The sequence below is a fragment of the Muntiacus reevesi genome, chromosome 1 (genome assembly GCF_963930625.1).
Source record: "Muntiacus reevesi chromosome 1, mMunRee1.1, whole genome shotgun sequence".
Taxonomy (NCBI): domain Eukaryota; kingdom Metazoa; phylum Chordata; class Mammalia; order Artiodactyla; family Cervidae; genus Muntiacus; species Muntiacus reevesi.
The window spans coordinates 229,167,470-229,194,522 of NC_089249.1; the positions used below are offsets into that span (position 1 = coordinate 229,167,470).

At 43.5% G+C, this 27,053-nt stretch overlaps 2 protein-coding genes across 3 annotated transcripts in view; both read left to right on the forward strand.

Moving 5' to 3' along the window:
- The window catches only part of PURA (purine rich element binding protein A), a 68,120-nt gene that overhangs the window by 11,872 nt on the left and 29,195 nt on the right, over positions 1-27,053 (forward strand). The window lies entirely within an intron of this gene.
- Positions 6,233-9,080, forward strand: IGIP (IgA inducing protein). The gene has a single exon (XM_065935535.1). The coding sequence runs from the start codon at positions 8,756-8,758 to the stop codon at positions 8,915-8,917; it is 162 nt and encodes a 53-aa protein (XP_065791607.1). The 5' UTR covers positions 6,233-8,755; the 3' UTR covers positions 8,918-9,080.

The following is a 27,053-nucleotide window of genomic DNA, read 5'->3' on the forward strand; positions in this document are numbered from 1 at the left end:
CTTATGATATTTTGGGTTTTCTGCCAGCCATGATTGACCCCACCATGGGCATGATTATTTTTATCTCGCACACATGGTGGAGGAAATGTCAGCCCACTCCAGTATTCATGCCTGGAGAATCCCATGGACAGAGGAGCCTGGCAGGCTGCAGTCCATGGGGTTGCAAGAGTTAGATATGACTTATCAACTAAACCACCACCACACATGGTTCACCCTGTCTTCAGTATTCCCACTCATTTTTTCATGTTAACACATACACACATTTCCACATGATTTCAGAGTGGAGATTTCTGAAATTGTTCTGGTGGCTTTCGTAGCTCCTTGATTTGTCTTATTTTACATGTCGACGTACTTTTAAGATTTTTTTTCCCCCATGAAAAGTGAGATACCAAATCTGATGACTTTTTTCATTTTCAGTATCAGGATGAGATTCTGCTTTCTATATAAAAGAATGCTAAGAGAATCTTTAGCCACTTAAGTTTGAAAAGGGTTGGTGATAACTGAGTATAACATTTATAGTTGATGATCCCTAAAATTGGATATCAACGATTTGTAGATATATATTTATATATGCACGCTTCCCCATGAAAGTGAAATGAATAGGAAAGAGATTTTATTAGAATTGCTTAAGTGAATAAATTCACTAAAGTAATTTGTGCAAAGTTGTTTGTTAAAGTTTATCTACTTTTAAATCTCATAATATTTATTTTCATTGAAAGTTAACCAAATTTAGACTATTCATAATGAAATTATGTGACACTTAAGTGATCACTGCTATTAAAATCACTATTTTTACCCAGCAACATTAATATAAAGAATTTGCAATAATTTTTAAGAAAAGCTGATTTTAATGTTTAAAGAGTTATTTGCTCCTAAAATAAAACCCAAATTTAAGGCCTAGGCCCTTTGACAGACCCTTTTAGAGTAGAAATTTCATTACTATGGCGATCATCTAAATTAGCATTAGCATGAGTCAGGCAGAATTTCATAATGCAAGAACCAGGTAAAAAGTGAAATATATGATTGGTTTCAAGCCAACAGTTTGTTACCTTTCAGTTGCTAAACTGACTACCAAGTTTTGATGTTGGATGGTCCTAGGCCATTTATGTCTTTAGGAAGGTTGAATATGGCAAAGGTTACTTGTTAGAAATATTTTTCTTAAAAAGAATTTCACAGCTACTCATTTTTATTTTGTCCCCATATTGTGTTTGGTATTTATTTTCTTTTTTCCTGATGTGCTTTACTTTTGTGGAAAATTGTCTTGTTTGATAGGTAGAAACATGGTGGTGATCCTCTGTGTAAAACAAAGTTATTTCTTATGGACCAGAAATATTTTACTCATTTTGGAATCACAAGATTTTTGCATTTACATGAATATATACTTTGTTTTGGTGGTTATTAGTAATTTGCTTATAAATTTTTATAACACTTCCTAGAAAAAAGCTAAAGAGTTTAATTTTCTTGATTTAGGGTGCACTTTAATAATTTAAGAAGCCTCCAAGTTCAAGGACCAAACCTTTATATTCTAGAATTGTGAGAAACCTGGAAATACTCTTGTTAGCATGTGTTTTGCTCTAAACTGGATTAACACAGAAAAATCCTGAGAGGACTTATGCTCTTACTACGAAGTAGCAGTCAAACTTACGGGACAGGTGACTTAGGTATTCACATTGACCAGCTCAGTGATGGCCATCTGCTAATGAGCTAATAGTCGTGCTGGGGAATAGGTCAAACTCCCGTTGAGCTGGAGTGGATTGGCAGTTCCAGTGCAGGTAGTTGTTGGTGACATTTGACCTACCTCCCTACCCTATACACTGGAATTTTCTTTTTCCCATCCTCCTTTTTCCTTGTTTTGCTCTCTTTTATACTTCTTGCCATAGGCCTGCCAGTGGCACTCCAGTTTACCTCCTTAAGAAGGAAGTAAAGAAATTGCTGACTCCTGCCTTAGAAAAGAACATAGCTAACTGATCCCAGAAAGATTTCTGTATTATGAGGTAATTGCGCAGTTTCTTCTGACGGCTGTCTTCCCTGTAGTCTTAAGTTGGCAGTTTGAAGAGCATTGACATTGTTAAGATATGTATGAATTGAAGAAAGTAAGAAGTATGTGTATTTTAGGTAAGTTCCTGGAGCTGAGACTTACTGGTTTGGAAATTTGAGAGCAGAAAGGGGGAGAGCTGTTTAAATGTGTTTATGAATAGAAGTGTGAGAGGTATACAAGGGAATGGTTTGGAGGTAAAGTGGGAGAAATTTTTACTGGAGGTAGGAAAAGACACAGAGTTTAAATGAGAGTTGTTTGCTAAGGACAATGAAGCTGATATTCACTAAGGAAGTTTTCAGAGAAAATGGGTCCCTTGTTGGTTATGAGAGAGCTATTGGTCTACATTATGATGATGATGATGATGCAGTATATAAATCTGTTTTCAGGTATAGGATGTTTGCTTTTCTGGACAAATATAAATAGCACAATTGTGGAATGGCAACTTTTCTGGTTAAGGCAAATGGTGCTAGAGACTTATTTAGAGGGGAAGAAATTTTAAAAGTTTCAAACTTTTTCATATTTATTTTTAAACTATCAAATATTTATCATACAGACTATTCTCCTGGGCTCATGTTATAATGTAGTTTACATTCGCTTTTCAAAATGTTCTTTAGATCAATTTATTCAGTTTTGCAGTCCACAAAGATCCATATTATGCCTTGCTTTATAGAACCTTGAGCCTTTGCTCCACATAAATTTCTAGAAGTACAATAAACCAGGTTAAAAACACTGAATTGAAATCTTAGGTGTCTTTTCTATTTGTTTTCTGTTTGCAGTCCTAGCAACTATTTAACATTGTGGCCCTTACGAGACCCTCAAGAATATATATTTCTGAAATTAGGCAACATATCTGCCCTCAAACTCAAGTTTCTGTTTATTTTTCCACTTTCTATGTTACTTTAAAATTGTAGAATTCCCAAGAGTTCATTGGTGGCAAATATTAATAATATAATCTGGTATATCTTGGAAGTTCTTATGTCCTTTGTAGGGTGAAACTGATTGTGTTCAGATTTCTGTTCCCAGTATCCCAGTAACATTTTGATAAGATGAAAAGTTGCTATAATGCTTGTTTTTAAAGTTACACAATTCAAGTATATTTGAATTAATTGTTTTCTAGTTTGGTATGGACTTATTCTCAGTGATTTTGACAGATTAATGTTTCATTTTACCCAAATCTGTATATTTTAGTGATAAAACCTCTTAAAGATAACTTTTAAAAAAGAGGTTCTGGTTTTGTATTTGGAATTAATTTTTTTTACAAATGTCAAATACATTAATAATAACAATTATTTTTATTTTAACTTATTTTGTAGAGTTGGCAGTTGGTATGATTTTCATCCAGTAGTATTGTATGTCAGATTTTAAATTATGATGGTTACATACTATAACTTAAGTCAGTATAGAGCCTTCTTAAATAACCCCTCGCTTAGGAATTGTTTAAAAAGAAGTGAATTCCCAAACCTGTGTCAAGAACCAGTGATTTAAATGACTGTGAGACAAGTCTTTGAAAGGCTTCCTTGAGTCTAGTCAATGGAGATAAATGATAGCCCATTTCCATGCTGCATACAGTTGTTAGGGTTTATAAAGTTGTCAATACGTAAAAGTGCAAAAGCAGGAAAGACTGTAAAGTTGCCTATAAAATTTCTAGTTTTCATTATTTGCACTATTTATCTTTGCACTTGATTTTTTGAAAGTTAAGACTAGTCACTTTCACTTTTGTTTCTAGTCTTTTCTAATTTCTTACGTTTTCAATATCCCACCCAAAGCAAAACTTATATGCAATTAAATATTCTTTATAAATCCAAGAAAATATTTCGTAGTGTTAGCTATGTAGAACAAAAATTTGTTTTGATAAAATTTTTAATATGGGCCTTTATTTGCCAATAAATTCCTTTGTAAATGTGAGTTTTATTAAACTATTTGAATAGACAAAGTGAAAGTTAGGGTAGAAAAAATATATATACATACATATATATCTATGGAGTGATGTCTTTGAGATCCAATTTCCAGCCTGAAATGGCCTGGTTTTGGAGTTTATTTGTTCTCAGTGAAGTGAATGAGATTTGAGTCTAGCTGGGCATTGGTTTAAAAAGCTGAAAGTGAAGTGGGTGGCAAGTGGCAGCTCCCTCTTTCATGTAGTTTTCCATAATACTCATGGAGTTTCCTTATGGTCTATGTGATATAACTGGTGTTGAAATAACTATATTAGATGAATATTCCTTTTTGGAATTCAAGGTTGACTCACTTTTTGAGGAGGGGGGTGGCAAGGGATAAGAGACTTTATTTTAACTGGAGGCATTCTTATAACCTCAAGATGTACTCTAGAAAGAGTAGGAGAACAAAAAGCATACCTGTGAACATATTTTTTGTCTTAGTGAGATTGCGTGACAGTGTTTGGAATTGCAAAAAAAAAAAAAAAAAATGACAGTTTTGTCAATAGAACAGAAATGTGTTTTAACTGAAATTATTTTTTGTAAATTATTATTTCATTTTATATATCCTCTCCCATAGCCTTTTAGGAGCTTCATACTTAAAACCAACAAGCTAGAGGCCTCTCTTCAGAGCTGGTTTATTTTTGGAATGCCTGAGTGTGTTTCTGGATGGAAGGGGTGCGGCAGGGGGTGGTGTTTTAATTCTCGACATGCTCTTCTCAGCACGTTTTGCTATTTATTCTGGATCCTAAGTTAGCAAATTCTGTTGAAAATTCAGTGATGTATTTGAAATGAGAAATGACATAGTGTGAATGTGTATGGCTGGACTCTATTGTGGAACTTTGTGGCTTTGTTTTTAATTGAGGTAGAAAGTTATAAACTTCCATTGTTCAGATTTGAGGTTTATCTAGTGGAAATGTGCCCAGTAGTTATCTAAATATGGACCAATTTTGGGAAATGAATGTTGACAAATGTGTATTTGACTCTAGATAATCCTTTTTTCAAAACTGTATCTTAAAGGCTTACATCGTTATAGTTGTCTTAGGTTTTATGTTGTCTTAGGTTAAATGTGGATGATGATCAGTAGAATATCTATGAATTTTCTTTGGGAAAAGAGAAATATTCAGTCTCCAAACCTTTTCTTGGAGACTAAATTTATCATATATGGAAAACAAAAAAAATTTAGGAAGTGGCTTTGATTATTTTTAAATAGGGTTTAATTAGTTTAATTATTTTTTCTAGTTTGAAGCACTTATTTCCCAAATATGAATAAAGGGAAAAGATCAACAATATACCCCCCTCCTTTTTGAGGACATTTTTAGTTTTTTTGACCCCATTTCCCAATCCTAGTATAAAACAAATTACGGGTAGCCCTCTTAAGTCCTTGTATCACCTTTTTGGGGTCACAGATACTTTTGATTATCAGATGAAAGTGATAGACTCTCTCCCCAGAAAGAAAATACCACATACACAGTTAATTTTGCATACAACCTCAGGGGCATCACATATCTTCTGGAATCCAAGTTAAGGATCTCTGCTCTAAACTCCGTACAGAAAATTTTAATGCAATTAATTGATAAAATTAGGAACTAAGTATTGGCCTGAAACATTTCAGATTGGAATTACCGTTAGATGGTGGCCCCTACTAGCAAAATGCGACATTCTAGACAGCTTTGTTAGACATTCTAACAACCAGACGGAAGAGAGAAGCAAAGTTCTGAGAGCTATTTTTAAGGAGTTAGGGCATCTCTAGACATGGGAGCCACTCCTGGTTCAAGGCAGGGGTCAGGGTGCCTGACAGCTTCTAGCAGGGTAGAGTTTGATAAACCACAATGCTCAGGATGCCAAGGGGTTAGCCATTATCTTAACCCCTTCCTCACCAAAAGATTTTAGTTTTGTCTATTGGGAAACAAGATGTCACAAGGGAAGAAAAAGATTTGCCTTACAACTTTGCTGGAACACATCAGTTTGGTGATGTATGGGACACCGGTATTGTTTTTGAGAAAGTACATAAAACCAAAGTAAATTATTCTCTATGTAGAACATTATTTACTAGTAACATTTGTTTGGATGTATTAGCTTTGACAATTTTTACCAGTAAATATTGGTTTTATTTAAAACTGGGAATCCAGTTTATGAATAGGATAGTTGATATATCTGTCCTTTCCCCCTATAAAGAATAGTTTAAAGGTTTATGCATACTTTTTATTTTTCTCTCTTGATGCCGTGGAGTGGGGTGGGTGGGTGGGGAGAGATCTTTGAGTCAACAAACTGACAAAATGTCTTCTTCAAATTGAAAAATTGAAAAAGCAGCACCTTATTTAAGTCTAACTGTATACCATTTTAGTGCATGTATTAGTTTTAATAATGATTTTTGGTGCATGCCTTTGGGCTTATTCAAAAGTGTACAATAGGAAAGTATACGTATTTCCTTTCTTAGAAAGGAGATGTTTTTCTACTTTGCAACATGTGATTACAAAAATCTTCCTCTGTGGGAAGATTAACCATGTATTGAACTACTGAAAAGTATATATTTTTAGATATACAGAAGGAATCTACATGGAGCAGCATTCAGACCTATATAGAAGTCATAGCATTCTGTATAGGACCAAAAAGGAAATAACATTAAACAACTTAAACAGACTTTGTTGGGTAGAAATACCTTTAGATCTTGCATTGACATCCAAAAACAAAATGCCACAAAAGTTTGCTGAGAACTTTTGTCATTTGAATTTTCTCTGTCAGTGTATTTAGCCCAAATAGAACAGCTTTGGGTTAACACATACATAAGAATCAAAAAAACAAAGCTAGCTAAATAAATCAGTCTGGTTTGCCAATCCAGCTTGACTAAATAAGTAAACTAATCACTTGCAACATGAAAAACTGTCCAACTCCTCTAAGGTTTTGACAAAACAACCTTGGCTGATGTGGGATAACTCCCACTTTGATTTCTGACCTGACAGTGAAGGTTCATGCTTGACATGATTTCAAACCTGACAGTGTCTGTTTAAGGAGCTATGGTACAGTTTGCTAATTCAATCTCAGATACCTGTTGATTACCTGTGAGATCTAGAGTCCAAAGTAGCCAGCAGCCGTATCCCTGAGTGCTCTGTGCCCATCAGATCTCTTAAAGTTAAGCAGGGTTGGGACAGGTCACAGCTCTGATGAGTGACCTCAGGAGCTGTGGACAGCCCCAGATTCAATTGTATCTGCTTTCTTGGGAGTCATCACTGAACTAATGTCCCACAAGGTGTTACTTCCTGTAGATGCTCTCTCTTGGAGGAGGCCCAGAGCACACATCCTAATCGCTTGTGGTACTCAGAGAGGGGGTGCTAACTCTGATGCCCTGGCCAAATTCCAGTTTAGGGATGTGGGTCTTCTTGCCATTCTAATTGGAAATGTGCATCGCTTCCCATTTTCCCTGTTGATCTCAGTGCAGACTGCACTGGTATATTTCTTTGCCCTGATCCCAAGTCTTTAAGATGCTGGTGTGTATTATATGGGCCAAGTTCATGCCTTATCCTAATGCTGGAAGGTTGAGGAATGAGTGAGCTTGGTATCACAGTGCCCTATAGTAGGAGAATAAACTCTTGTGATGATTTAGGGATGAAGTTGGTCCTCTTTTTAGCATAAGTTGGGAATGTACACTGGTCAGAGGCTTCCAGCCATGAGGTGTGAACTGAAACCTATTTTCCCTCTTTTCTTATAGCATGTTGAGAAAATCTGTTGGGTTTTTAGCAGTCAGGGAAGGCCGGAGTTCTGCAGCTTTAATCTGGGTAACTGAGGCTGGTTTGAGCAAGACTTTGGTTAATTAACTAGGTTCTCAGATGCCACAGACTCCGTGAAAAGTCACCATTATTTTCAATGGTTGTGATAGAATTTCCCTCAGTAGCCATTATTTTAAGATTATATTGCAGAGTTGCTTTATTTGAGCTTTTTGTGTATACACAATCCCAAACTGGAAGAAATAATAATTAAAAAAAAAAGGAATCCTGCTGTGAAAGGTATATATTACTCTAGATTTTTCTTACTGTAAATATTGTAAGATTGTAATACTGTCGATATTTTATTAACCAACAAATGTTAATCTATGTGAATTCAGACTTATTTTAAATGTGCTTCTTATTTACTGTGTGTGGTCCCTGTTGCTGACAGTATTAAGTTATATTCTGATGTAAGATTAACTTTATTAAAGAATGTAAACATTAATGTTTCCTTATGGGAAAACAAATAAAGTATAAAGAAGACAATTCTTTTCATTAAAATATACTGTGTATTTACACTTGCTAGACCCAGCACCACTTATAAATTTAGTACACTGTTCAAAATTTTAGTTAACACAGCTGACATGGTTGTGCTCTGGAAGCCTAAGAGTAGGTATTGTTGGAATATGAACAGTTTGTATTTGTCCGCTGTGAATCATAATCTTGAAATTTCTAATCAAGTTTGTAAAATTTTTATAGTAAAACATTTTAATGACAATTTAAAAATTTATCTTCTCTAAAGAATGGTCAAAATAATATCCTTTCAGAAATAGAATTGTTCTTTAATATCTTTCCAAAATGACTTTGGTTAAATGGACCAGATGTATATTAGTTAAAATTTAGGACAAAGTTGTAATATTCTTTGAGTTTACAAGTTAATCCTTATTGGAGACGTGCCAATTATACAGTAGAATATCATTAATTTGCACTGTTTGGGGACCCCATTAAGAATGCTGAATTTTGCCAACTAAGAAGTAAGCAAATGCAATTTAAAAACTAAATTTGAGCATTCTGTATTAAATATGTGCAGTTATTATCACATGAAGAAGCGCAGTGTGTCGGGCTGTAATATAACCATACTTGCTGTCATGTTCTCCCATCTCAGTGCTGGGAACTCACCATGTGGAAACCAAGCAAATGTGTTGTGCATCAGCCGGCTTGAGTTTGTTCAATATCAAAGCTGAAACTAGCGAGGTCTGCTGTACTGCTTATTGAAGTATTGTGATTCTTTTAGGCATTGATTCTTAAAAAATATATACTGTAACAGTATACTTTGTACAGATTTAAATTTTATTTGAAAAAAAATGAAATAAAGTAGGCAAAAAAATAAAGATGTTTATTTTTCATGTGACTGTATAAACAGATCAGTCTTTTGTTTCAGTGCCTTTGGTGGGGGTGGTTATGGTCGCTCTTGGTTTTTTTTTTGTTTGTTTTTTTTTTGGATAGACAAAAACCATTTTAAGGGTTCAGTAGCAGGTATATTTGTCTGATAATTAATTTGCTGCAGGCATTAGGTGTGCTGTCTCACATTGGAAAGCTTTCCTATTTTATTTTAAAACAAAGTAGATTTTATGTGAATGGCTTCCCTGTCTTGCTTCTTAAGTCAGTTTTTAAAATTCTCTGGTGGTGGGACGGTTAACCAAGCCATCTTGACTAAAGAGAAGGAAAAATTTTTCCCATAGACTATGCCCCTTTTCCACTGGAAGTTTTTTGTTTTTTGTCGTTTAAATTTGAAGTTGGTTTGGGTTACAAAAGAGTCATGACAAAAGATGAAGAGAATCCTCTGCAGAAAATAACAGTTGTGCTTGAAAATAAGATCCTTTGAAACTGCTTTTCTAGTGAAAGAAGTTACCAATAAAAATGTGCCACAGGAGTGATCCTTCAGAATAGTTTTAATGGGACCTTCTCAGAGAAGATTAGATTATCTGACCAAAAAGAGCTATCTCAGTTTTGGCCTCTAACTCAAAAACCAGCAGTGGCTTCAGTTGTTTGATATTTTCCTCAACCTTTAGAAATGGAGTTGGAAGTTTGGATTTCTGCTTTCTCCTCAATTTATCTTTTCTAGTGCTTTCACTTACTTTTAGGCTGGATATGAGAGGGCTTGGAACCAGTGATTGCAGAAACAAAGTTCCTGCAAAAATCACACTATAAAAGATTTTTTTCTTTGTGCTTCGAATGCAAGGAGCATGTGTTTAATCCCTGGTCAGGGAGCTATTTTGGTTAGTACAAAAGTAATTGCGGTTTTGAGGTGTGAATTTTAAATCATTATAACTAGACTCAAACACATCTTTATTAACCGAAATAGGAACCATTAACAATTAACACATTTTTGCCAATGATAATAAGTTTGTTTATTCATGTAGTGTAAAAATCCATGCTTAGGGATTGGACAAGCTCCTGGAAAGCATTTTCTGCCTCCTGCTGGTTGTGGGAGCATTTCCCTGCAAAAAGTTGTCAAGATTCTTGAAGAAGTGATAGTCGGTTTGCGAGAGGTCAGGTGAATATGGCGGATGAGGCAAAACTTCTTAGCCTAATTCATTCAACTTTTGAAGCATTGGTTGTGCAACATGTGGTCAGGCGTTGTTGAGAAGAATTGGGCCCTTTCTGTTGACCAATGCCGGCTGGAGGCGTTGCAGTTTTCTGTGCATCTCATCAATTTGCTGAGCATACTTCTCAGATGTAATGGTTTCTATGGGATTCAGAAAACTAGTGGATCAGACAGGCAGCAGACCACCGAACAGTGACTTGACCTTTTTTGGTGCACGTTTGGCTTTGGTAAGTGCTTTGGATCTTCTTGGTCCAACCACTGAGCTGGTTGTCGCTCGTTGTCATATAAAATCCACTCTTCATTTCTTGTCACAATCCAATAGCGAAATGGCTTGTTGTTGTTGCATAGAATAAGAGAAGACAGCTCTTCAAAACGACGTTTTTTTTTATTTTCGGTCAGCTCATGAGGCACTCACTTAAGGCTTTTTCACCTTTCTAATTTGCTTCAAATGCTTAATGACCATAGAATGGTCAACATTGAGTTTTTTGGCAGTTTCTCATGTAGTTGTAAAAAGATCAGCTTCAGTGATTGCTCTCAGTTAGTTGTTGTCAGCTTCTGAAGGCCATCCACTACACTCCTCATCTTCAAGGCTCTCGTCTCCTTTGCGAAACTTCTTGCACTACCACTGCACTGTACATTTGTTAACAGTTCCTGGGCCAAATGCATTGATGCTGTGAGCTGTCTCTGCTGCTTTACGACCCATTTTGAACTCGAATAAGAAAATCGCTCAAATTTGCTTTTTGTCTACAATTTCCATAGTCTCAAATAAATATAAAATAAACAGCAATTAATAAGTCACTACCAAAAGATGAAGTGAGAAATGCACATTAAAATGATGTACAACATAACCACATTTATTTAAGAATGTATTCCAGTATCAAATGGCAAATTTCAACAATGCAAAAACCGCAGTTACATTTGCACCAACCTAATACGTTCCTGCATGCTGTGCAGCTGATGCATGGTCATTGAAATATCTCATGTTCACAGTAACACAGTTTCAGGCTTCCTTGAGTAAATTCCAAGAAAGCTTTGTTGTTGTTGTTTGGATTTTTTCTTGCTGAAATGGCTCTCCTTTGTAGAGAGGAGCAGACTAGCTGTTGGAAGACACCTAGTCACAGCTAGCCAGCTGTTGCACCAGCTTCCACACCTGACAACCACCAACTCCTGTAAAAATAACACAGACACTGTGCTGTATGAAAATGTAAAGTGGAGGGGCCTCTGTTTTGCGTGGGTAGGGCAGGTGGCAGTGCCTCTGATTTAGGCAGCACACAGAGGACGGGTGGGCACTTCCTAAAGATTCCCCCTCACCTCAGTGGAGAGTCAGACAAACTCCTGGGAGTCCCAGAGGAGGACTCATTAGTATTGGAGATTGTGGTAGAAACTCTAGCCACAATTTGTGGTAAAGGTAAAAGGGAGTGAAAAGCCGGAAGTCAGGCCCCTTCCAAACTGTCCCATGGCCTTAATCTTTGAAAGATTCCAAATGGGAATCCCTGACCTCAGGGAATATGCCCTGAGGTAATTTTGGAGAGGTGGAGGTAAGGTTCTGTTGCAGGGCTGCAGGGGGAACATCCCAGACTTGAGATGGGTCTGAACTCTAGGGCAAGGCTTATGGGTCCATGGGAGCCCCTGAGGAAGGGGGCCCAGCATGGTCAACAGAACTGTTAGCCATTTTTATTTAGCACTTTTCTCTTCTAAAGTGATAAAATCGGCAATCTCAAAAAAAAAAAAAAAAAAAAAAAGAAATCGGCAGTCTCTTCCCACCCCCACCTCCAATGGATGTTAACTTTTATTTAATCATGTAGTATGTCATTTACTTTGGCTCTTTTGCATGATTTTTTAAAAACTCTCTCTGTTCCTAGTGCCAGTAAGAGTTTCTTTCTAAGCAGACAGGACTTTCTGATTTGGGGTACTGGGTTTTGGAAGAGGTTCTGCTCTTATGGGATCAGAGGAATGAGAGATCTCTTTTTGTCTGTTAGCTAACCTCAGGGTCAGCACAGGCACTACTGCTTTCATTTCACTTCAGCACTGTCCCCCACACTTGAGGAACTTGAGAAGGAACCACTGATTTTTCCCTCTGAAAATGGGGATTTTACCTTAATTTCGCAAATCTCTGGAGTGTTTCCAATAACGTCGTTCCCGTTTTCCTACCAGCTTTGATTTTCATTCATTTTGGTTTGTTCAAATCAGGCCATTTGGCACTTAGGTTGGCAGTGAGAAAATGTCACAAAAAGGCTCACTGAATGTTGCAATGTTTAAAAGAGCAGGATATCCCCACCTCACAGCCAGCAGAGTTGTCCAGTTAACCCCACCATCCTAGGAACCCTGCTCTCCCTGCTTGCTTAGCTCACAACTCAGACCTTCCCCAGGAAGCAGGAATTTCTTTGTCAGCCTCCCAGGGAGACTGGCAGCCGCTCCAGGCTCCGCCGGCCTTCTCTTTCTGCCTCTGGCAGTGACACTGAGGGTGAGTATGTACTGCCACCATCCTAAATTTTTCCAAGCCCCTCACTTAAAAAAAAGCTCAATGTTGAGTGCTTAAACTATCCAAGCTAAGTGTTTTGTCTAGGTTATTTCATTAACTCTTACCACAACCTTATGAAACAGGCACTATTATTACCCCCATTTTACAGAAGAGGAAACTAAGACACAAAGAGATCAAGTAACATGCCCAGGTTACACAGACAGAATTCAAATCACAAGTCCTGGCAGATGATGCCCAAGGACACCCTTGGTCTCAGTCACTCTAGCGCCTCCTCTTCCCCTAACTCCTAGGGTCTCCCAGACTCTGACAGTGCCTTAGCTCAGGATGTATTCAGCTGGAGGGCAAAGCCAATGTTCCCTGAAGTAAAGGAAGATTTCTCTGTATAGCTCACAAGCCACACTTCCTGTTCTGAAGGTTGATTCATGAATGAATCTACATTTTCATTTCCCCCTCCACTTTCATGGGGGAGTGACTTACTCAGACAAGGTCTAAGGAAACATGGTGAATGGCTCTTCCAGGCCTTTCTCCACTGCTCTTGCTTAAAGTACAGCGCTGGATACTATTCCTGCCTCTTCTCATCCTCATCACAATGACCTGATCAGAGAGCCCTGTGAATGAGCCCTTCAGTTCTGTCCAGTGGAGCTGTTGATTCCTTTCTTGTCCCCAGGTTATACCCCCCAGCAGACACCCTCTGTCTTCCTTATGGCTGATCTCCTATCTGGGCTCATTTGGCTGCAGATACAGGCTCAAAAGAGAACAGGAGGCAGCTTCTCGGAGAGGATCTGGGTCTGCCCAGATTCCCTGAACCTCACTACTTGCCAATAATTGGCCCAGTAATTGGATCCATCAGGGCCAGCCATGTAGTTTCCAGCTTAGAGCTTTGCTTGGGCTTGTAACGTTTCTGAAGGCACTTAACATCCTCTAAAAATGCTATTTCCCAGATGCTTCATGAGCTCTAAGGGAAGGTCCTGAGGGTCACTCTCTAGAGGCTTCTTCCAAATACTAAATAGGAAATTCTTTGAGACTTAGGGCTGGTTTAGAGGGCTATGGTATCTATTAGAACTCTTGTCTGAAAAGGGACGCTCATAATCCCTCATGTTTCTTGTATCCTCTAAAGCAATGATTCTCATGGTGTGTTCCCTCACCCAAGAGCATTAGCACCCCACTGGAAATTGTTAGAAGTGCAAATTCTTGGTCCACACTCCAGACTGAACTGAATCAGAACCTGCCTGAAACCAGCAGTCCCTGTTGTAGCAAGCCTTCCAGGAGACTCTGATGCACACTGAAGTGTGAGAACCCCTACTCTCTAAAACAAAGATTCTTTATCTCTTGGAGTTTCTGGTTTGAGAATCTGATGAAAGGTTAGGACCCTGTCACCTGCTTCACAGACCTCCTCAAGTCGGAGTTAAGAATCCCTGCTCTGGAACTGAGAGCTTGTCCATGCCTCTCTAACTTCCAGCCTCTCCACACCTCCTTAAGAAGAGGTGGCCACGTACTCCCTGTTAGCTCTTTCATTGCTGTCCTGTTGGTTGTCACTGAGAGTGGGCAGCCCCCGCACCAGAGAATACAGGGGAAAGGGCTTCCTGCCTCATTTGTGCTGCAACTGTAACCCGTGGCCTCTAGACAAAATCCAAGTGCTCAGGCATGGGGCATCAGGCCAGGGCCTGGGCAAACAGAAAAGTGATTCCATCTCTTGGGGCTGGGAGCTCTGTGTCAGAACAGAACTGCTAAAAACTTCGGCACTTCCTGTGACAGTCCCGGCTGGGGAAGATGACTGCAGCTAGAGCTTTGTCAGTGCCGAGGCCTGGTTATTCCTGTTGTCCCTGTTTGGTTGTGGTACCCCTGTTCGCTTGTACAAGTATCTTGGTTTAGACAACAAATCGTATATGGTCACCCCTTTTCTCACCTAACAGCTTCGTCACTGGTCTCCTTGTGGCCATTTTTGCGCCCTGCAGTCCATTCTCCAGGCAGGAGCTCACCCATAAATATGGTTACAAGGCCCTTATGACCTGGCCCTACCTGACTCCCCAGTTCTGTCTACTTCCTCTCACCTCTATGTTCATCTCTCTTAAGCCAAGTTGGTCATCTTCCCATGCCACCTAAGAGTCTTCGACCTTTCTCTGCCCTCTGCCCAGAACATGCTTCCCTACAGATCCTCTCACATTGGCCCTTTTTCATAAACAGGTATCAGCCTTCATGTTCTTTCAAGGAGGCCCCCTTCCAATCCCTCTCCCTCATAGCTCCATTTCCATTTTCTTCCTAGTGCTTATCACTGTCCAAAAATGTTTTTTTCTTTTTCTGGGAAGTTAACACTGTGACGGCTTCCCTGGTGGCTCAGAGGTTAAAGCGTCTGCCTGCAATGCAGGAGACCTGGGTTCGATCCCTAGGGTTGGGAAGATCCCCTGGAGAGGGAAATGGCAACCCACTCCAGTCTTCTTGCCTGGAGAATCCCATGAATGGAGGAGCCTGGTGGGCTACAGTCCACGGGGTCGCAAAGAGTCGAACACGACTGAGTGACTTGACTTGACACTGTGAGGGCAAAACTAAGGCATTCCCAGGGCCTGGATAAGTCTGGCACACAGCAGATACTCAGTAAACATCCCTTAGCTAAGCAGCTGGACTTCACTGACGCCCAGAGTGCTTCTGGGGCTGACTTCCTTATCCATGTTAAATGCAAGTACTGTTATCCTGTTTTATCTTACCTCTGGCCCACAGGTGGCATAGGACAGGGACCCTGAATATGAGATGATTCTTCTCTGCCCACTGCCAACTCTCCCTAGCTTCATGTACCTCCCATCTCTGAATGGGCCTCAGCATCTCCTCTCCCTAGGTATTTCAGCTCCAGGTAAGCTTCTGGGGAAAGAGCAATAACCCTGGCCTCAAAAGATCACTTGATGCTCACTGTGCCCGCAGCTGCCCCTCAAAGCACTGTTGTTTGGGGCTCCAGCCATTCAGTATGCACTTAGGGGGGCTCTCGGCCACCAAGCTTTTGATGGGCAGCATTCTTCTGGGCTTCTTGGTGATATGGGAACTCACTCTCCCTGGAATCCACTAGCTGAGGGAGTAGAGGAGACTAGCTCTTTGAGGAGTTATATTCCCTATTTCCCAGTGCCACAGGCTGGGAGGTGTCTAGAGAATTATGGCTTCCATAGAGCACCAACATCATTGGTAACATTTCACCAAATCCTGGCTTTTCTGTTCTCTGTTCCTTGGCCCTCCCTCTGATCTTTATTTTTTAAAACATTTATTAATTTATTATTGGCTGCGTAACATCTTAGTTGTAGCCCTCGGGCTCTTTGTTTCAGCATTCCTGCGTCTCTCCAGTTGTGGAGTGTAGGCTTAGTTGCCCCAAGGCATGTGAGATCTTAGTTCCCTGACGAGGGATCAAACCCAGGTCCCCTGTATTGGAAAGCAGATTCTTAACCACTAGACCGCAAGGGAAGTCCCATCCTCCCAATCTTTAAAATGAGAGTTGTGACAACGAACCCCTCCCCCAATAGCATTCCAGAGCAGCAGTGAAAAAGAACCTCCCTCCTTCATTCTAAACCTGAAGAGGAAATGAGGCTCCTGAGCTCAGCTGAGTTTAAAATAAATTTAGGCTCCAAGATAAATTTAGGGCTATGGAATATGGACTCAAATAGCAAAGTCATACAGAGAGAAGAGAGAGAGAGTTCGATGGTTTTCAACCAACTTGCCGTAAAGTGAGTCCTTGATGAGAGCCAGGCTGCTTGCATGGTGGGCAGAGGACAGGGAAGTGGAAGCAAAGACTTGGAGACAGACCATCACTCTGGAGGATTTCCAGGGTCTTTGTCTGAGTTCTGGCCTTTGAGGAAGGAGCATGGAGGTGGAGGTTAAAAATGTTAGTTTTGAAATCAGATCTAGATACAAATGCAGACTCTGCCACTCACTAGCTTTGTGGCTTCAGCAACTCTACCCAGCCTCTCCTAGTCTCAGGTTCCTCATCTGTAGATGGCATAAGAGTGCCTGCTTCATCTGATCGTCGGGAAGATTAAATAAAATAATTCATGTGAAAAAATTACAGCACAGAGTAGTGTTCAATAAATCCTTTCATCATCCTTTTCCTCGTTGAGGTTGCTGGTCAAAAGGGAGACAAATGTAGAACTTGTGTAGTTGATAGGAACACTTCCTCCAACGGTCTCTGAGTTCCCAGGTAGAGGAACCAGAGAAAGAGTAGACGCCTCTTCTAGGGTGATCAGCTAGTCTGCATTTAGTTAAAAGGAGGGGAACCCATTCTGACCCCTTCCTGTTTCGGCTTTGGTCCTTCCTACATTCCTTTCTCCTACTAGCCCAAGAAGGATCCAGTCTCTGGTGCCCTCTTCACAGGCCTAGTTGTGTACCAGACCAGATTCCATTTTGGTTTGCCTCTCACTATCTCTGTTCCAGGCCTGGAGTGTCTGAGGTTTTTTGGCGATGGTGGACCAGAGTGCTCTTTTGAAAAACAAAATGAGGTCTCTGTCTAGGGGCTCTGCTTCCTTCTGGCTACAGGCAACAGCAGAGAATCTGCCATCTGCTAAGGGCATGGGATGACTAGAGGTCAATGCTGAATATTAATTCACCTGTTGGACATCTAAGATAGCAGTTAATCAGCCCTGGGGAACAGCTCTTGCATAAGGAAAGGAGATTTGCCTTTGGCAGACATTTTTATGCTGGGGCTTTTGGGGGTCTGTAAAGCTCCTGAAGTTTTTAAAAATATATTTATTTTTAATTGGAGGGTAATTACAGTGTTGTGTTGGTTTCTGCCATACATCAACATGGATCAGCTATAGGTATACATATGTTCCTTCCTTCTTGAACCTCCCTCCCACCTCCCACTCCGTCCCACCCCTCTAGTCTGTCACGGAGCACCAGACCGAAGCTCCCAAAGTTTTACACAAGTTTATACCTGTATGTGCAAGGTACATTTTTCTGAGAAGAGGATCCACAGTTTTCTTCAAAACTCTCGAGGGAAGTCAGAGCCCAAATAGGTTCAGAATCACTGGTCCTGATCTGAGAGTAGAAATAGAACTGTCCTTTAGGGGGTCTCTGAGAGGCTGCATCCTTCAGCTTGGCTGATCAGCAGAACTGTTAATGAAAAGGGCCTGCAAGTGGGGTTGCTGAGGCTTGGAGGAAAGATAGTTATTCTCCTTATTGGACCTGGGGTGACTGGTTGGAGCCTGCTCTATCCATTTGGGAAGTTGGGGGTTTTGAGCTAGGTAAATATCCCTTGTTTCCCTGAATTTTGCTTTCAGTATTATAAAACCTTCTAAACGGTGGTATTTTTGTCACGTGGGGGACTGGTCTGACGCTGTCTCAGAGGTGAGAAACAGGATCGAGTGACTGCTAGGTGTGTGCTGATGGTAGTGACAGCGGGGTCTCCGTACAGAGTGTCTTTACATGACCCTAATTTGGCTGCTTGTTACATAGTTGGTACTCAGCCACAGTTTTAACATTGCTTTGTCTTTGTAGCCTTCCTTTTGGAGACAATAAATCTAAGTTCCATAGTCCCATTTTTTTAATTTCCCCGGGGCCAGTGGCTTCTTCTTACTCCTGTGGCATCCTTTCATGAGAGGCCAAGTGCCCCGGTCTTATCCCCAGCTGTGCTTATTTACTTCTTACCCCTTACCCTACAAATCCTGAAAAATAGCTTTGAAGGCCAACTTGGGGCCTTTGAGATTGCTGCTTCTTGGACTGTGATTCCATCACTGAGTCTATTTCAATTCTGGCCAGTCCTGGTACTATCTCCTGCTCTTCTCAATACCCATCATCCCTTGTTTCAGCTACTTTTTCCTGTTGACAAATGGCATCTCTCTCCCTGCTCAGAATTTTCTCCCTCCTCTCCAACCCCAAGTCCATGTGCTCAACCCAGCTCCCTGGATGGCCTCAGAATGCAGCAAGGGTTTCCCTAAGATGTGGCTGTCTTCCTACCTGAATCAGGCAAACACGCTCTGAGCTCAGAGTCAGTTCATAAGTAGGAAGTACGAGCTGAAAGTAACTGAACACAGTGGTTCCCTGGACTCCCCCAAGAGCACAGCATGATCCCTGTAAAGTGAATTTACTGACAGAAGCTCCATGAGACAAGTCTCAACTTGGCTTTTGGAATATTCTCCAGACAATGAAACAGAGTCAAGTCTCCAGGACATAGGCCTCTGATTTGGAGTCATCAGACTGTGTAAGGTCCTCCAGCTCCCCCAAGAACATGGGTGCTTCCATCCTCACTGCCACTGGAGCTCTGGGCAGGGCCATCACCCCAGGACTGCTGTGATCCCCACAGAGCTGAGGGTTCAGATGGAGGTATTAAAGGCCACACAGGCCAACATTTTCTCCAAAAGCTCTTCCAAAAGGTTCTCTGTGCAGGGAAAATGAGTTCCTGGGAGGAGCTGCCTGAGCCATATTCCCCTCTTTGAAAGGTGGGCCTACAGTCTGGAGACCATGCCGTATGACAGAGGGTCATGCCGTCTGACAGAGGGTCAGCGCTTCCTCCCCCTCCTCACCCAGCACAGGCAAAAGTGTTTCTTCTCCATCCATCTTGCTTCACTGCTCCTCTCCTGTACCCTGATGCACTTCACCCACTTGTTTTGCACTGGTTCTGAACAACTATGACTTTAGTTGCCTCTTGATTGTAGGGCTCTAAGGATGATGACAGTGGGAGCAGCTACCCTCTGATGTTTGCTTCCTCCTGAACCCTGGCCTCCATGAAGGAACTGTGAGGGAAAGAAAAGGCCTCCGAGGTCATCCGGCCTCACAGTCTGCTCCCAGGCAGAATGAACTACCCCTCAGCCCAGGCCAACTGGTCCTTCTAACCTCATAATAGTTTCTTGGGTTATTACAGAGGCTTTTTATTTTGATCAAATTACCTATCCTTTCCTTTATGGCTTTGTATTTTGTGGTTTTTAAAGAACATTTCTCCATCCGTAGATAGTAAACGTATTCTCTCACATTTTCTTATATTTCTTTTATAGTTGTATTTCTCTGTTAGTACTTTATGTGGAATTTATTTTCATATATGGTGTGAGCTAGGGATCTAACTTTTTTTTTTGCAGAGGGAAATTCTGGCATGCTGCCCAGAATTATCTATCCTGTAGGCCATCTTCTCACCAGTGACTCAAAATACTACTCTTCTCATATTCAAATGTCCCATGACTTCATGTGACTGTCTGGATTCTCTATTCTGTTCCATTGAACTTTTTATATTCTTTGTACAGTTCAGTTCAGTTGCTCAGTTGTGTCCAACTCTTTGCGACCCCATGGACTACAGCACGCCAGGCCTCCCTGTCCATTGCCAACTCCCAGAGTTTACTCAAACTCATGTCCATTGAGTTGGTGATGCCATCCAACCATCTCCTACTCTATTGTCCCCTTCTCCTCTTGCCTTCAATCTTTCCCAGCATCAGGGTCTTTTGCAGTGAGTCAGTTCTTCGCATCAGGTGGCCAAAGGATTGGAGTTTCAGCTTCAGCGTCAGTCCTTCCAATGAATATTCAGGACTGATTTCCTTTAGGATGGATTGGTTGGATCTCCTTGCAGTCCAAGGGACTCTCAAGAGTCTTCTCCAATACCACAGTTCAGAGGCATCAGTTCTTCGGTGCTCAGCTTTCTTTATAGTCCAACTCTCACATCCATACATGACTACTGGAAAAACCATAGCTTTGATTAGACGGACCTTTGTTGGCAAAGTGATATCTCTGCTTTTTAATATGCTGTCTAGGTTGGTCATAACTTTCCTTCCAAGGAGCAAGTGTCTTTTAATTTCATGGCTGCAGTCACCATCTGCAGTGATTTTGTAGCCCCAAAATAATAAAGTCTGTACACCATTTTAATAGTTGTAGCTTTGAGTGTGTCTTGATACAATGTATTTTTCTCTTTTGTTCTTTTTCCAAACACTGTTTTTTGTTATTCTTACATATGTTTTCTTTCCAAATGTACTTCCCTGTCAGTTTGTCAGATTTCTTTTAACAAGTCCTATTGGAATTTTGGTTGAGATTTTATTTATTATGCCAATTAAGTTGGGAGAGAGTCAATATCTTTACAATACTGAATCTTCTCATCCAGAAGTAGAATGTCTCAGATGTGTTCCTCAGGGCCTCTAGGGGAGACACTGGCTCTTCTCCTGACGCCCACAGTCCCTCAGTGGCCATTGGCTAGTGCCCTGAGCCGCCAGAGCCTTCTGTCGCAGTGTGCTGTGGTTCTAGTTTATTCATCCCCTCTTCCACTCAGAGATGGATGAAACAGTTGAATATTTGATTTTGCTCAGGAATTCCAAGTTGTATCTTTTCAAGACCCAAAAGTACTCAGGGGAATTGTCCCATCTCTTTTACCCTCTGCCTTTATATCCCATTCCTGGAATCCCCCTCTTGTCTTGCTGTCTGCTCTTTAGAGTAGAACTGATTAATTGTTTCTTTAGTCCAGATCTCCCCAAGAATCATGGTGGCCTGAAACACCACCCCTCATTCTGACCTCCTCTCTTTCACATTGTTCCATGTACTTTTTAAGCTTCATCCAGACAAGATGATAACTTAGCAGGAGAGCGCACAGGTATCTGAGGATATAGCAGTGTTAGTTATTCTGTGCCTGTTGCCTACACGAGAAGCAAGAGCCCGTTTCTCCAGATTTGCCAGCAGATATCAGCCTGTGACTTTGCTCACCACCTTCAACTTTACAAAGGGTCTAGGAATTCCCAGCCATTTGCGACTCCTGATTTCTGTCATGTGCAACAGCTTCAAGAGGCAGGTTGTTAGATTCGACTGACTGCCAGAGGCTTAGGGGTGAAGTAAGAGGTCCTAGCCCTTCCGCTCAAAACTCTTTCAGGAATAGCCTTTTCCAGCTGTCTTGTTGCCGGTGTGAAAGCCTAAAGGGCCAGAACTAAAGTTCTGTGGGCTCTCACAGCAGGTGTGATAGCCAGGAAGTAGGAAAACAGGAACTTGACTGGGGTCTAGGGCTCCACTTCATTCCCCAGAATAGCTGAATGTGCTTTAAGGGCAGGTACAATGGCAACACAAAGACCTAGGCAGTTTCCCCAGAGTTTGCGTGTGCACCTGGTCACCAAGAAAGGCCAGAGAGTCCCGACTGTCAACACGCTTTGCCCAGCCATGTTCCTCTTGTGTTTCTGCATCCACTTGGCTGTCTGCATCACCTCCTCCTGCTTCCAGGTGCCATTGGGCCAGGTCAGCACCAGTTAGCACTAAAATATCCCCTTGACACATCTTCACCTGCCGCTTATCCAGGGGATAAGACTTCAGGGTAAGGACTGCAGAATTTGTCACTGGTTGGAAAGTCACTCCCACGTAAGACTTTTAGAGAAAATTATTTCTAGATATTTGTATTCCAAGGGACCGAAGGAGCCACTACAGCAGAGTGAACTGATTTCAGGGACAGGAAAGCTGCCACAGGAGCTGAAAAGTTCTATAACCCAAACATAAGTGCAGAATCTGATTCCTAGAGATCTCGCTTCCAAACACAAGATGCTACAAAGAATTTTCCGTAGCCATCTCCCACCACACCCCCCAAGTTGCTCAAGGCCCAGCCAGCCACCCAGTTTTACATGTCTAAATCTGAAATCAAAGTCCCAGGCAGGGAGAGGATTGTCACAAGTAATTGCAACATCCCACAAGAATTTGTTTAGGAGTTAAAAGAAGCCAAACCTGGGCCTTCTCCAAAGCTTGCAAGTCTGAGCTTTTTGAGAACCACATCTGACCCGTTCCAGTGTGTTGAATGTAAATGTTTGTCTTGTGCCTGCTTGGCAGTTCTGGGGGACTCTGCTGGGCTCCTGTGGCCCACCATGGTGACCCATGTGGCTTTCTCTAGGAGAGGACAGTGTCGGGGACTGCCTGCTATGAGCCACAGGCCTCAAGAGTTGGCAACACTATCCCAGGGAGAAAGGAGGGGTGAGGGCTCTGAGGGGCAAAGGCTCCAACGTGGCTGCAGGAAGCGGCTTACATGGGATGGGAAGGGACATGTGTCCTGCCACACTGCCACATTCATTCTCAGCAGTCCCTGTACTCACTCTGCCCTTGCCCTCACCCTTAGCTTATCTCTGTCTATTCTTACATGTGAACTTCATGACATTATTTTGAGATGCTGTTCTTTCATTTTCCACATAGAAAATATCCATCTTCAAAGTGACAGCTTAGGGCTCAAATGCAGTAGCTACTCCAACTACATCTCGAGACAGACCAGCATTATTAGGGATACAGTTGGTTGTTATGAACCAGAGACAGTCATCATCATCATCAAGCAGTTATGACTTACTGAGCCCTTACTTTGTGCACAGACCCCTGTGAGCCTGACATGACTATTTCCCTATTTAATGGAGTAGGGCCAGGCCTGGTGAGGTTGAATGGCCTGCCCCAGGTCTTCCAGTTGGTCAGAGGAGGATCTGGGCCTCCAGAGGGCCTGGGTCATTGCCATGGCTCATTATCTTCAGGAAGAAGCAGAAGGAAGCAGAGCCCAGCAAGGCGCCTGCCAGCCCCAGCAATCTAAAACTGCCAGTAACAGTTGGAAGGGGCTTTCAGAGCCTGTCTTTCCTGAGCCCCAGGTTACCTGCAGCCAACCCAGGACCTCAGGGACATGACAACTCAAGATAAGGATGAGTGGGAGGGGAGAGGGAGAGCTGGGTGGTTCTGCCTTGTTCCTTACAGAACTCTCCTGAAGTTGCAGGCATGGGGGGCCCAGTGTGCGTGTGCATCCTGCCTCATTCCTCCTAGTTCTCCAGGACTTCAGAGGGGAGGCTTTCTCTAAGAAGGGTAATTCCTTATCCCACCACTCTGGCTCAAGCTTCAAAGAACACAAAGGGAGCCAGAGCAGGCCAAGATCAATTTCTACTTGAAGGCCAACAGTCCTACTGTCCCTCAGCCCAATTTCTCTTCAAAATAGCCTATTGTCTCTCTGTCCCCTCTGCTGATTTACATGGCAGGTTTATTTAATTAGCCAAAGGTAAGTCAAAGTGCAGCGTGTCCTCAAAGTTAATTAATATTTACTGAGCCACCACACAGTGAGTGATGCCAAGACTGGACTGTGTCCTCTATATCAGCATAGGGAACAGACTTCAACCCCTTGTGCCTGGCTGGGACTGGGAACCGGAACCAGTGAAGAAAGAGTAGGGATGATGGGGCCCCAAGCTACTGTGAGGAGCAGATGAGGCCATGCATCGAATGTGTTTGCTACAGTGCCTGGCACGTAGTAGGGACTTAGATATTGATGGCTGTGTTTGTAAATTTTAAAAACAAGTTGGCAAGGAAAGGTGGCTGGGGGATCATGTTCCTCTCCGGGGCATGTTCCAAGGGAGAGGAGGGTAACAGTAGCCTGGGACACAGACCCTCAGGCATACCCCCCATCCCCACCCCCATACTGCCCATGAAGAAATGTGCATGCTTCTCCCTGTTTTCACCAGGCCCCTTTAGAATATGGGGAAACTGCAAGTGGTTGACCCTGGATGAATTCAAGCAGAGCACTTATAAATGGAGGCGCTCCTTTAATTGTGATTTATTAGCAAAGGGAAGGAAATCTGTCCTGGGCAAAAGAGCAGTACTGGCCTTTGCAGTTCTTCAGTTCTTGCTGGGTCAGGACCCTTCCCCTCCTTCTGTCCCCACCCCTCGCCCTGCCCCATCTCTGCACACACCAGAACCCCACTCCACTCTTAATCCAGAAGACTTTTTTCTTTTTTTTTTTTGGCTGAGTGACATGTGGGAGCTTAGTCCCCCAACCAGGTATCAAACCTGTGCCTCCTGAATTGGAAGCACAGAGTCTTAACCACTGGACCACCAGGGAAGTCCCACCAGAAGACTTTTGACCCTGGCTTTTGTTTCAAATGGTGCTTCCTTGGGCCCTTGCTGGTGGAGTGCCCTGATCACAAGGGCAGAATTTGGTGACAGCAGTTGCCCTCTCCCTCTCCCTCTCCCTCCTCAAGGGCTGCCCTTGTCTGACTACGGAGTTGCAGGGGAGCCTATTCCCAAAGCCCTCTTTGCAGCTGGTGGCTGGGGCATTGTGCTCATAACTCTCTCAGTTCAACATCTGGGCAGTCTCAGTCCGCCTTGTAGAAGTGCTGGCACAGCCAGTGCCTGGGTCTGTGGGCTCTTCACTCTCTGTCTGCCAGGCTTGACTCTCTGACTGTATCGGAGCCTGCCCCAGAGTGAGGATGAGAGGTTACCATGAAGTAATCCAACCCCAGGCTGGCCTTCCTGGATGCTGAGGCCAAGTGGGAAGACCACATTACTGAGACATAATCCAGTGACTGTCTCTACTGCCAGAAAGATAGCTTTTCTAAGTCAGAGATGGAGGCAAGATACCAGCAGCTCGAAGACCTAGACAGATTTGGGAAGGAGGGCACTGTGAGGCTTAGAAGTTTCATCCTGGATTTGCCACATCTTCAGTGCAAAGCCAGAAGCTGAGTGAGAAACCTTCTTCTGAATTACCTGAGATGACGTTGGTAAGGAAAATGAAATGTGCAATGGGGCAGAAACTGACAAAGCCAGACTGTCAACTACCCTTTGGCTCTGGTGGGCCTGAGGTTCTGGGGTCCCTGCGCCCCCTGCTGGCCCCTCATAGGGGCTTCTACCCTTCAGCTTCCTCCTTCCCAGGACGCAGCCTGACGCTTCCTTCCTATCCCAGAGCTACTTCATCATCATCGCCTGCGTCTTCACTCTCTTACTCTTTTCACCTTTGGACCTAGCCTACAGCTGCTCCCTCTTCCGTCCATAACCTGGACTTCCTCCTTCTGGACAGAAACCTCTGAGTGCGACCCAGGACTTCATTTTTGTAGTGTATGACCCAGCCTCTTGAAGAAGCCACTCAGAACCGTGCAGGTGGCAGTCTTCCCAGCCAGCACCTCGGAGCAGGCTCCTCTGCCGCTCCCCAGAGGGCACTTAGCCTCAGCGCTGCCTTCTCCTCCTGTGTGTCCCACTGCAGAAGCTGACGCTTCCAGCAGAAGCCCACCCTGACAGAGCTTCACCCGGCTCCCCAGCGCTCCCAGACCAGTCCTCCACACAACTCCACTGGACTCGGAATATCTTTCTCTCTTTCCCTCCCTCTCCCTCTGCTCTTCCAAACCCTGTCCACTCGGCAAGTTCTGCTGACTCTAGTGTTCACACTCTAGCCCATCTCCACGATGTGCACTGAAGTTCCTGCTGCCAGGTCACTTGCTGTGACAAAAGTCGCCCAACTGTGTTTGTCCTCTGAGATTGGAAGCCCCCAGAAGGCAAGGAATTCTACCTCCTACAAAGCTTAGGCTAGCGCTCGCAACTGCGCTGAACGCTGATCCTCTTCGAACCTAGCGCTGCTTCAGGGCTCTCCGCACAAGGTCGGAGGAATGGCAGGTCCGGGTGTGGTTGGGCCTCCGAGGCGCCCATTGTCAGCTCACTCCGGGAGGGAAGACAGAGGAACTTTTCTCAAAACGGGTGAGGATGAGAGGGAGGTTTTTATTTCAAGGGTGAAAGGAGGGAGGACCAATCGGAAGTCAGGTCCCTGGGTTCAGCCACCACTCTGGTGGAGAAGCGCAGGCGGGTTGTAGAGGACGTTGATCCCAGGAAAACCCCCAGACCTCATAGTTGCCTCCATCCCTCCACCACCCCGCCATCCCTCCCAAGGGCTACCTGCTTCCCGGCTCGCAGCCCTGCGACAGATTCTTGCGTGGCTTCGGGCGGCGCCCAGTGCTACTGTGGACAGCTCATTCCGTGGCGGTGGCAGCGGCGGCGGCGCCCGCCGTGTCCCCGGCGCCGCCAGGGGGCGAATAGGGTGCCCGCCGGCTCTCGGGACGCCCGGGGCGCCGACGCAGCGCTCGGGAGAGGCCCGGTCAGAGAACTCGCGCCCACCAGAACCTCCCAGCTTCCTGCCGCCGCAGCCGGGCTGGGCCGTGCCGCTACTTCCAGCCGCGCCTTCGGGCTGGCTCGGTCTTTCTGGGCGCCCCAGGCCTGGGCGGGGGCGCAGCCGCCGCGCGCCCGCACGGGTGGCGGGGTCGCCAGCGCGCTCAGCTCCGTGCGCACAGGGCACTGCCCCGCAGACTCGCCGCACTCCCTTCCCGCCCCTCCTCCGCCCTTTTGGCCGCCCTGGCTCTGCGCTCGCAGCCGCCCCGATTTTGGGGCCGGCGACTGAATAGGCCGCACCCCGGGCGCAGCAAATGGAGGACACTAGAATTTAAGGAGGGGGGCGAGAGAGGACGCATCTCGGTCTCCCGCCTTCTCCCCACCGCTGCGAAGCGGCCGCGGGCGGTACGCAGGCCGGTCTCTAAGTCCTGGGGCTCTTGTCCTGCCCGGGCCGGTACTGGTGCGGGTGCTAGGGAGAGGCTCCGCGGGAGGTTGGCCG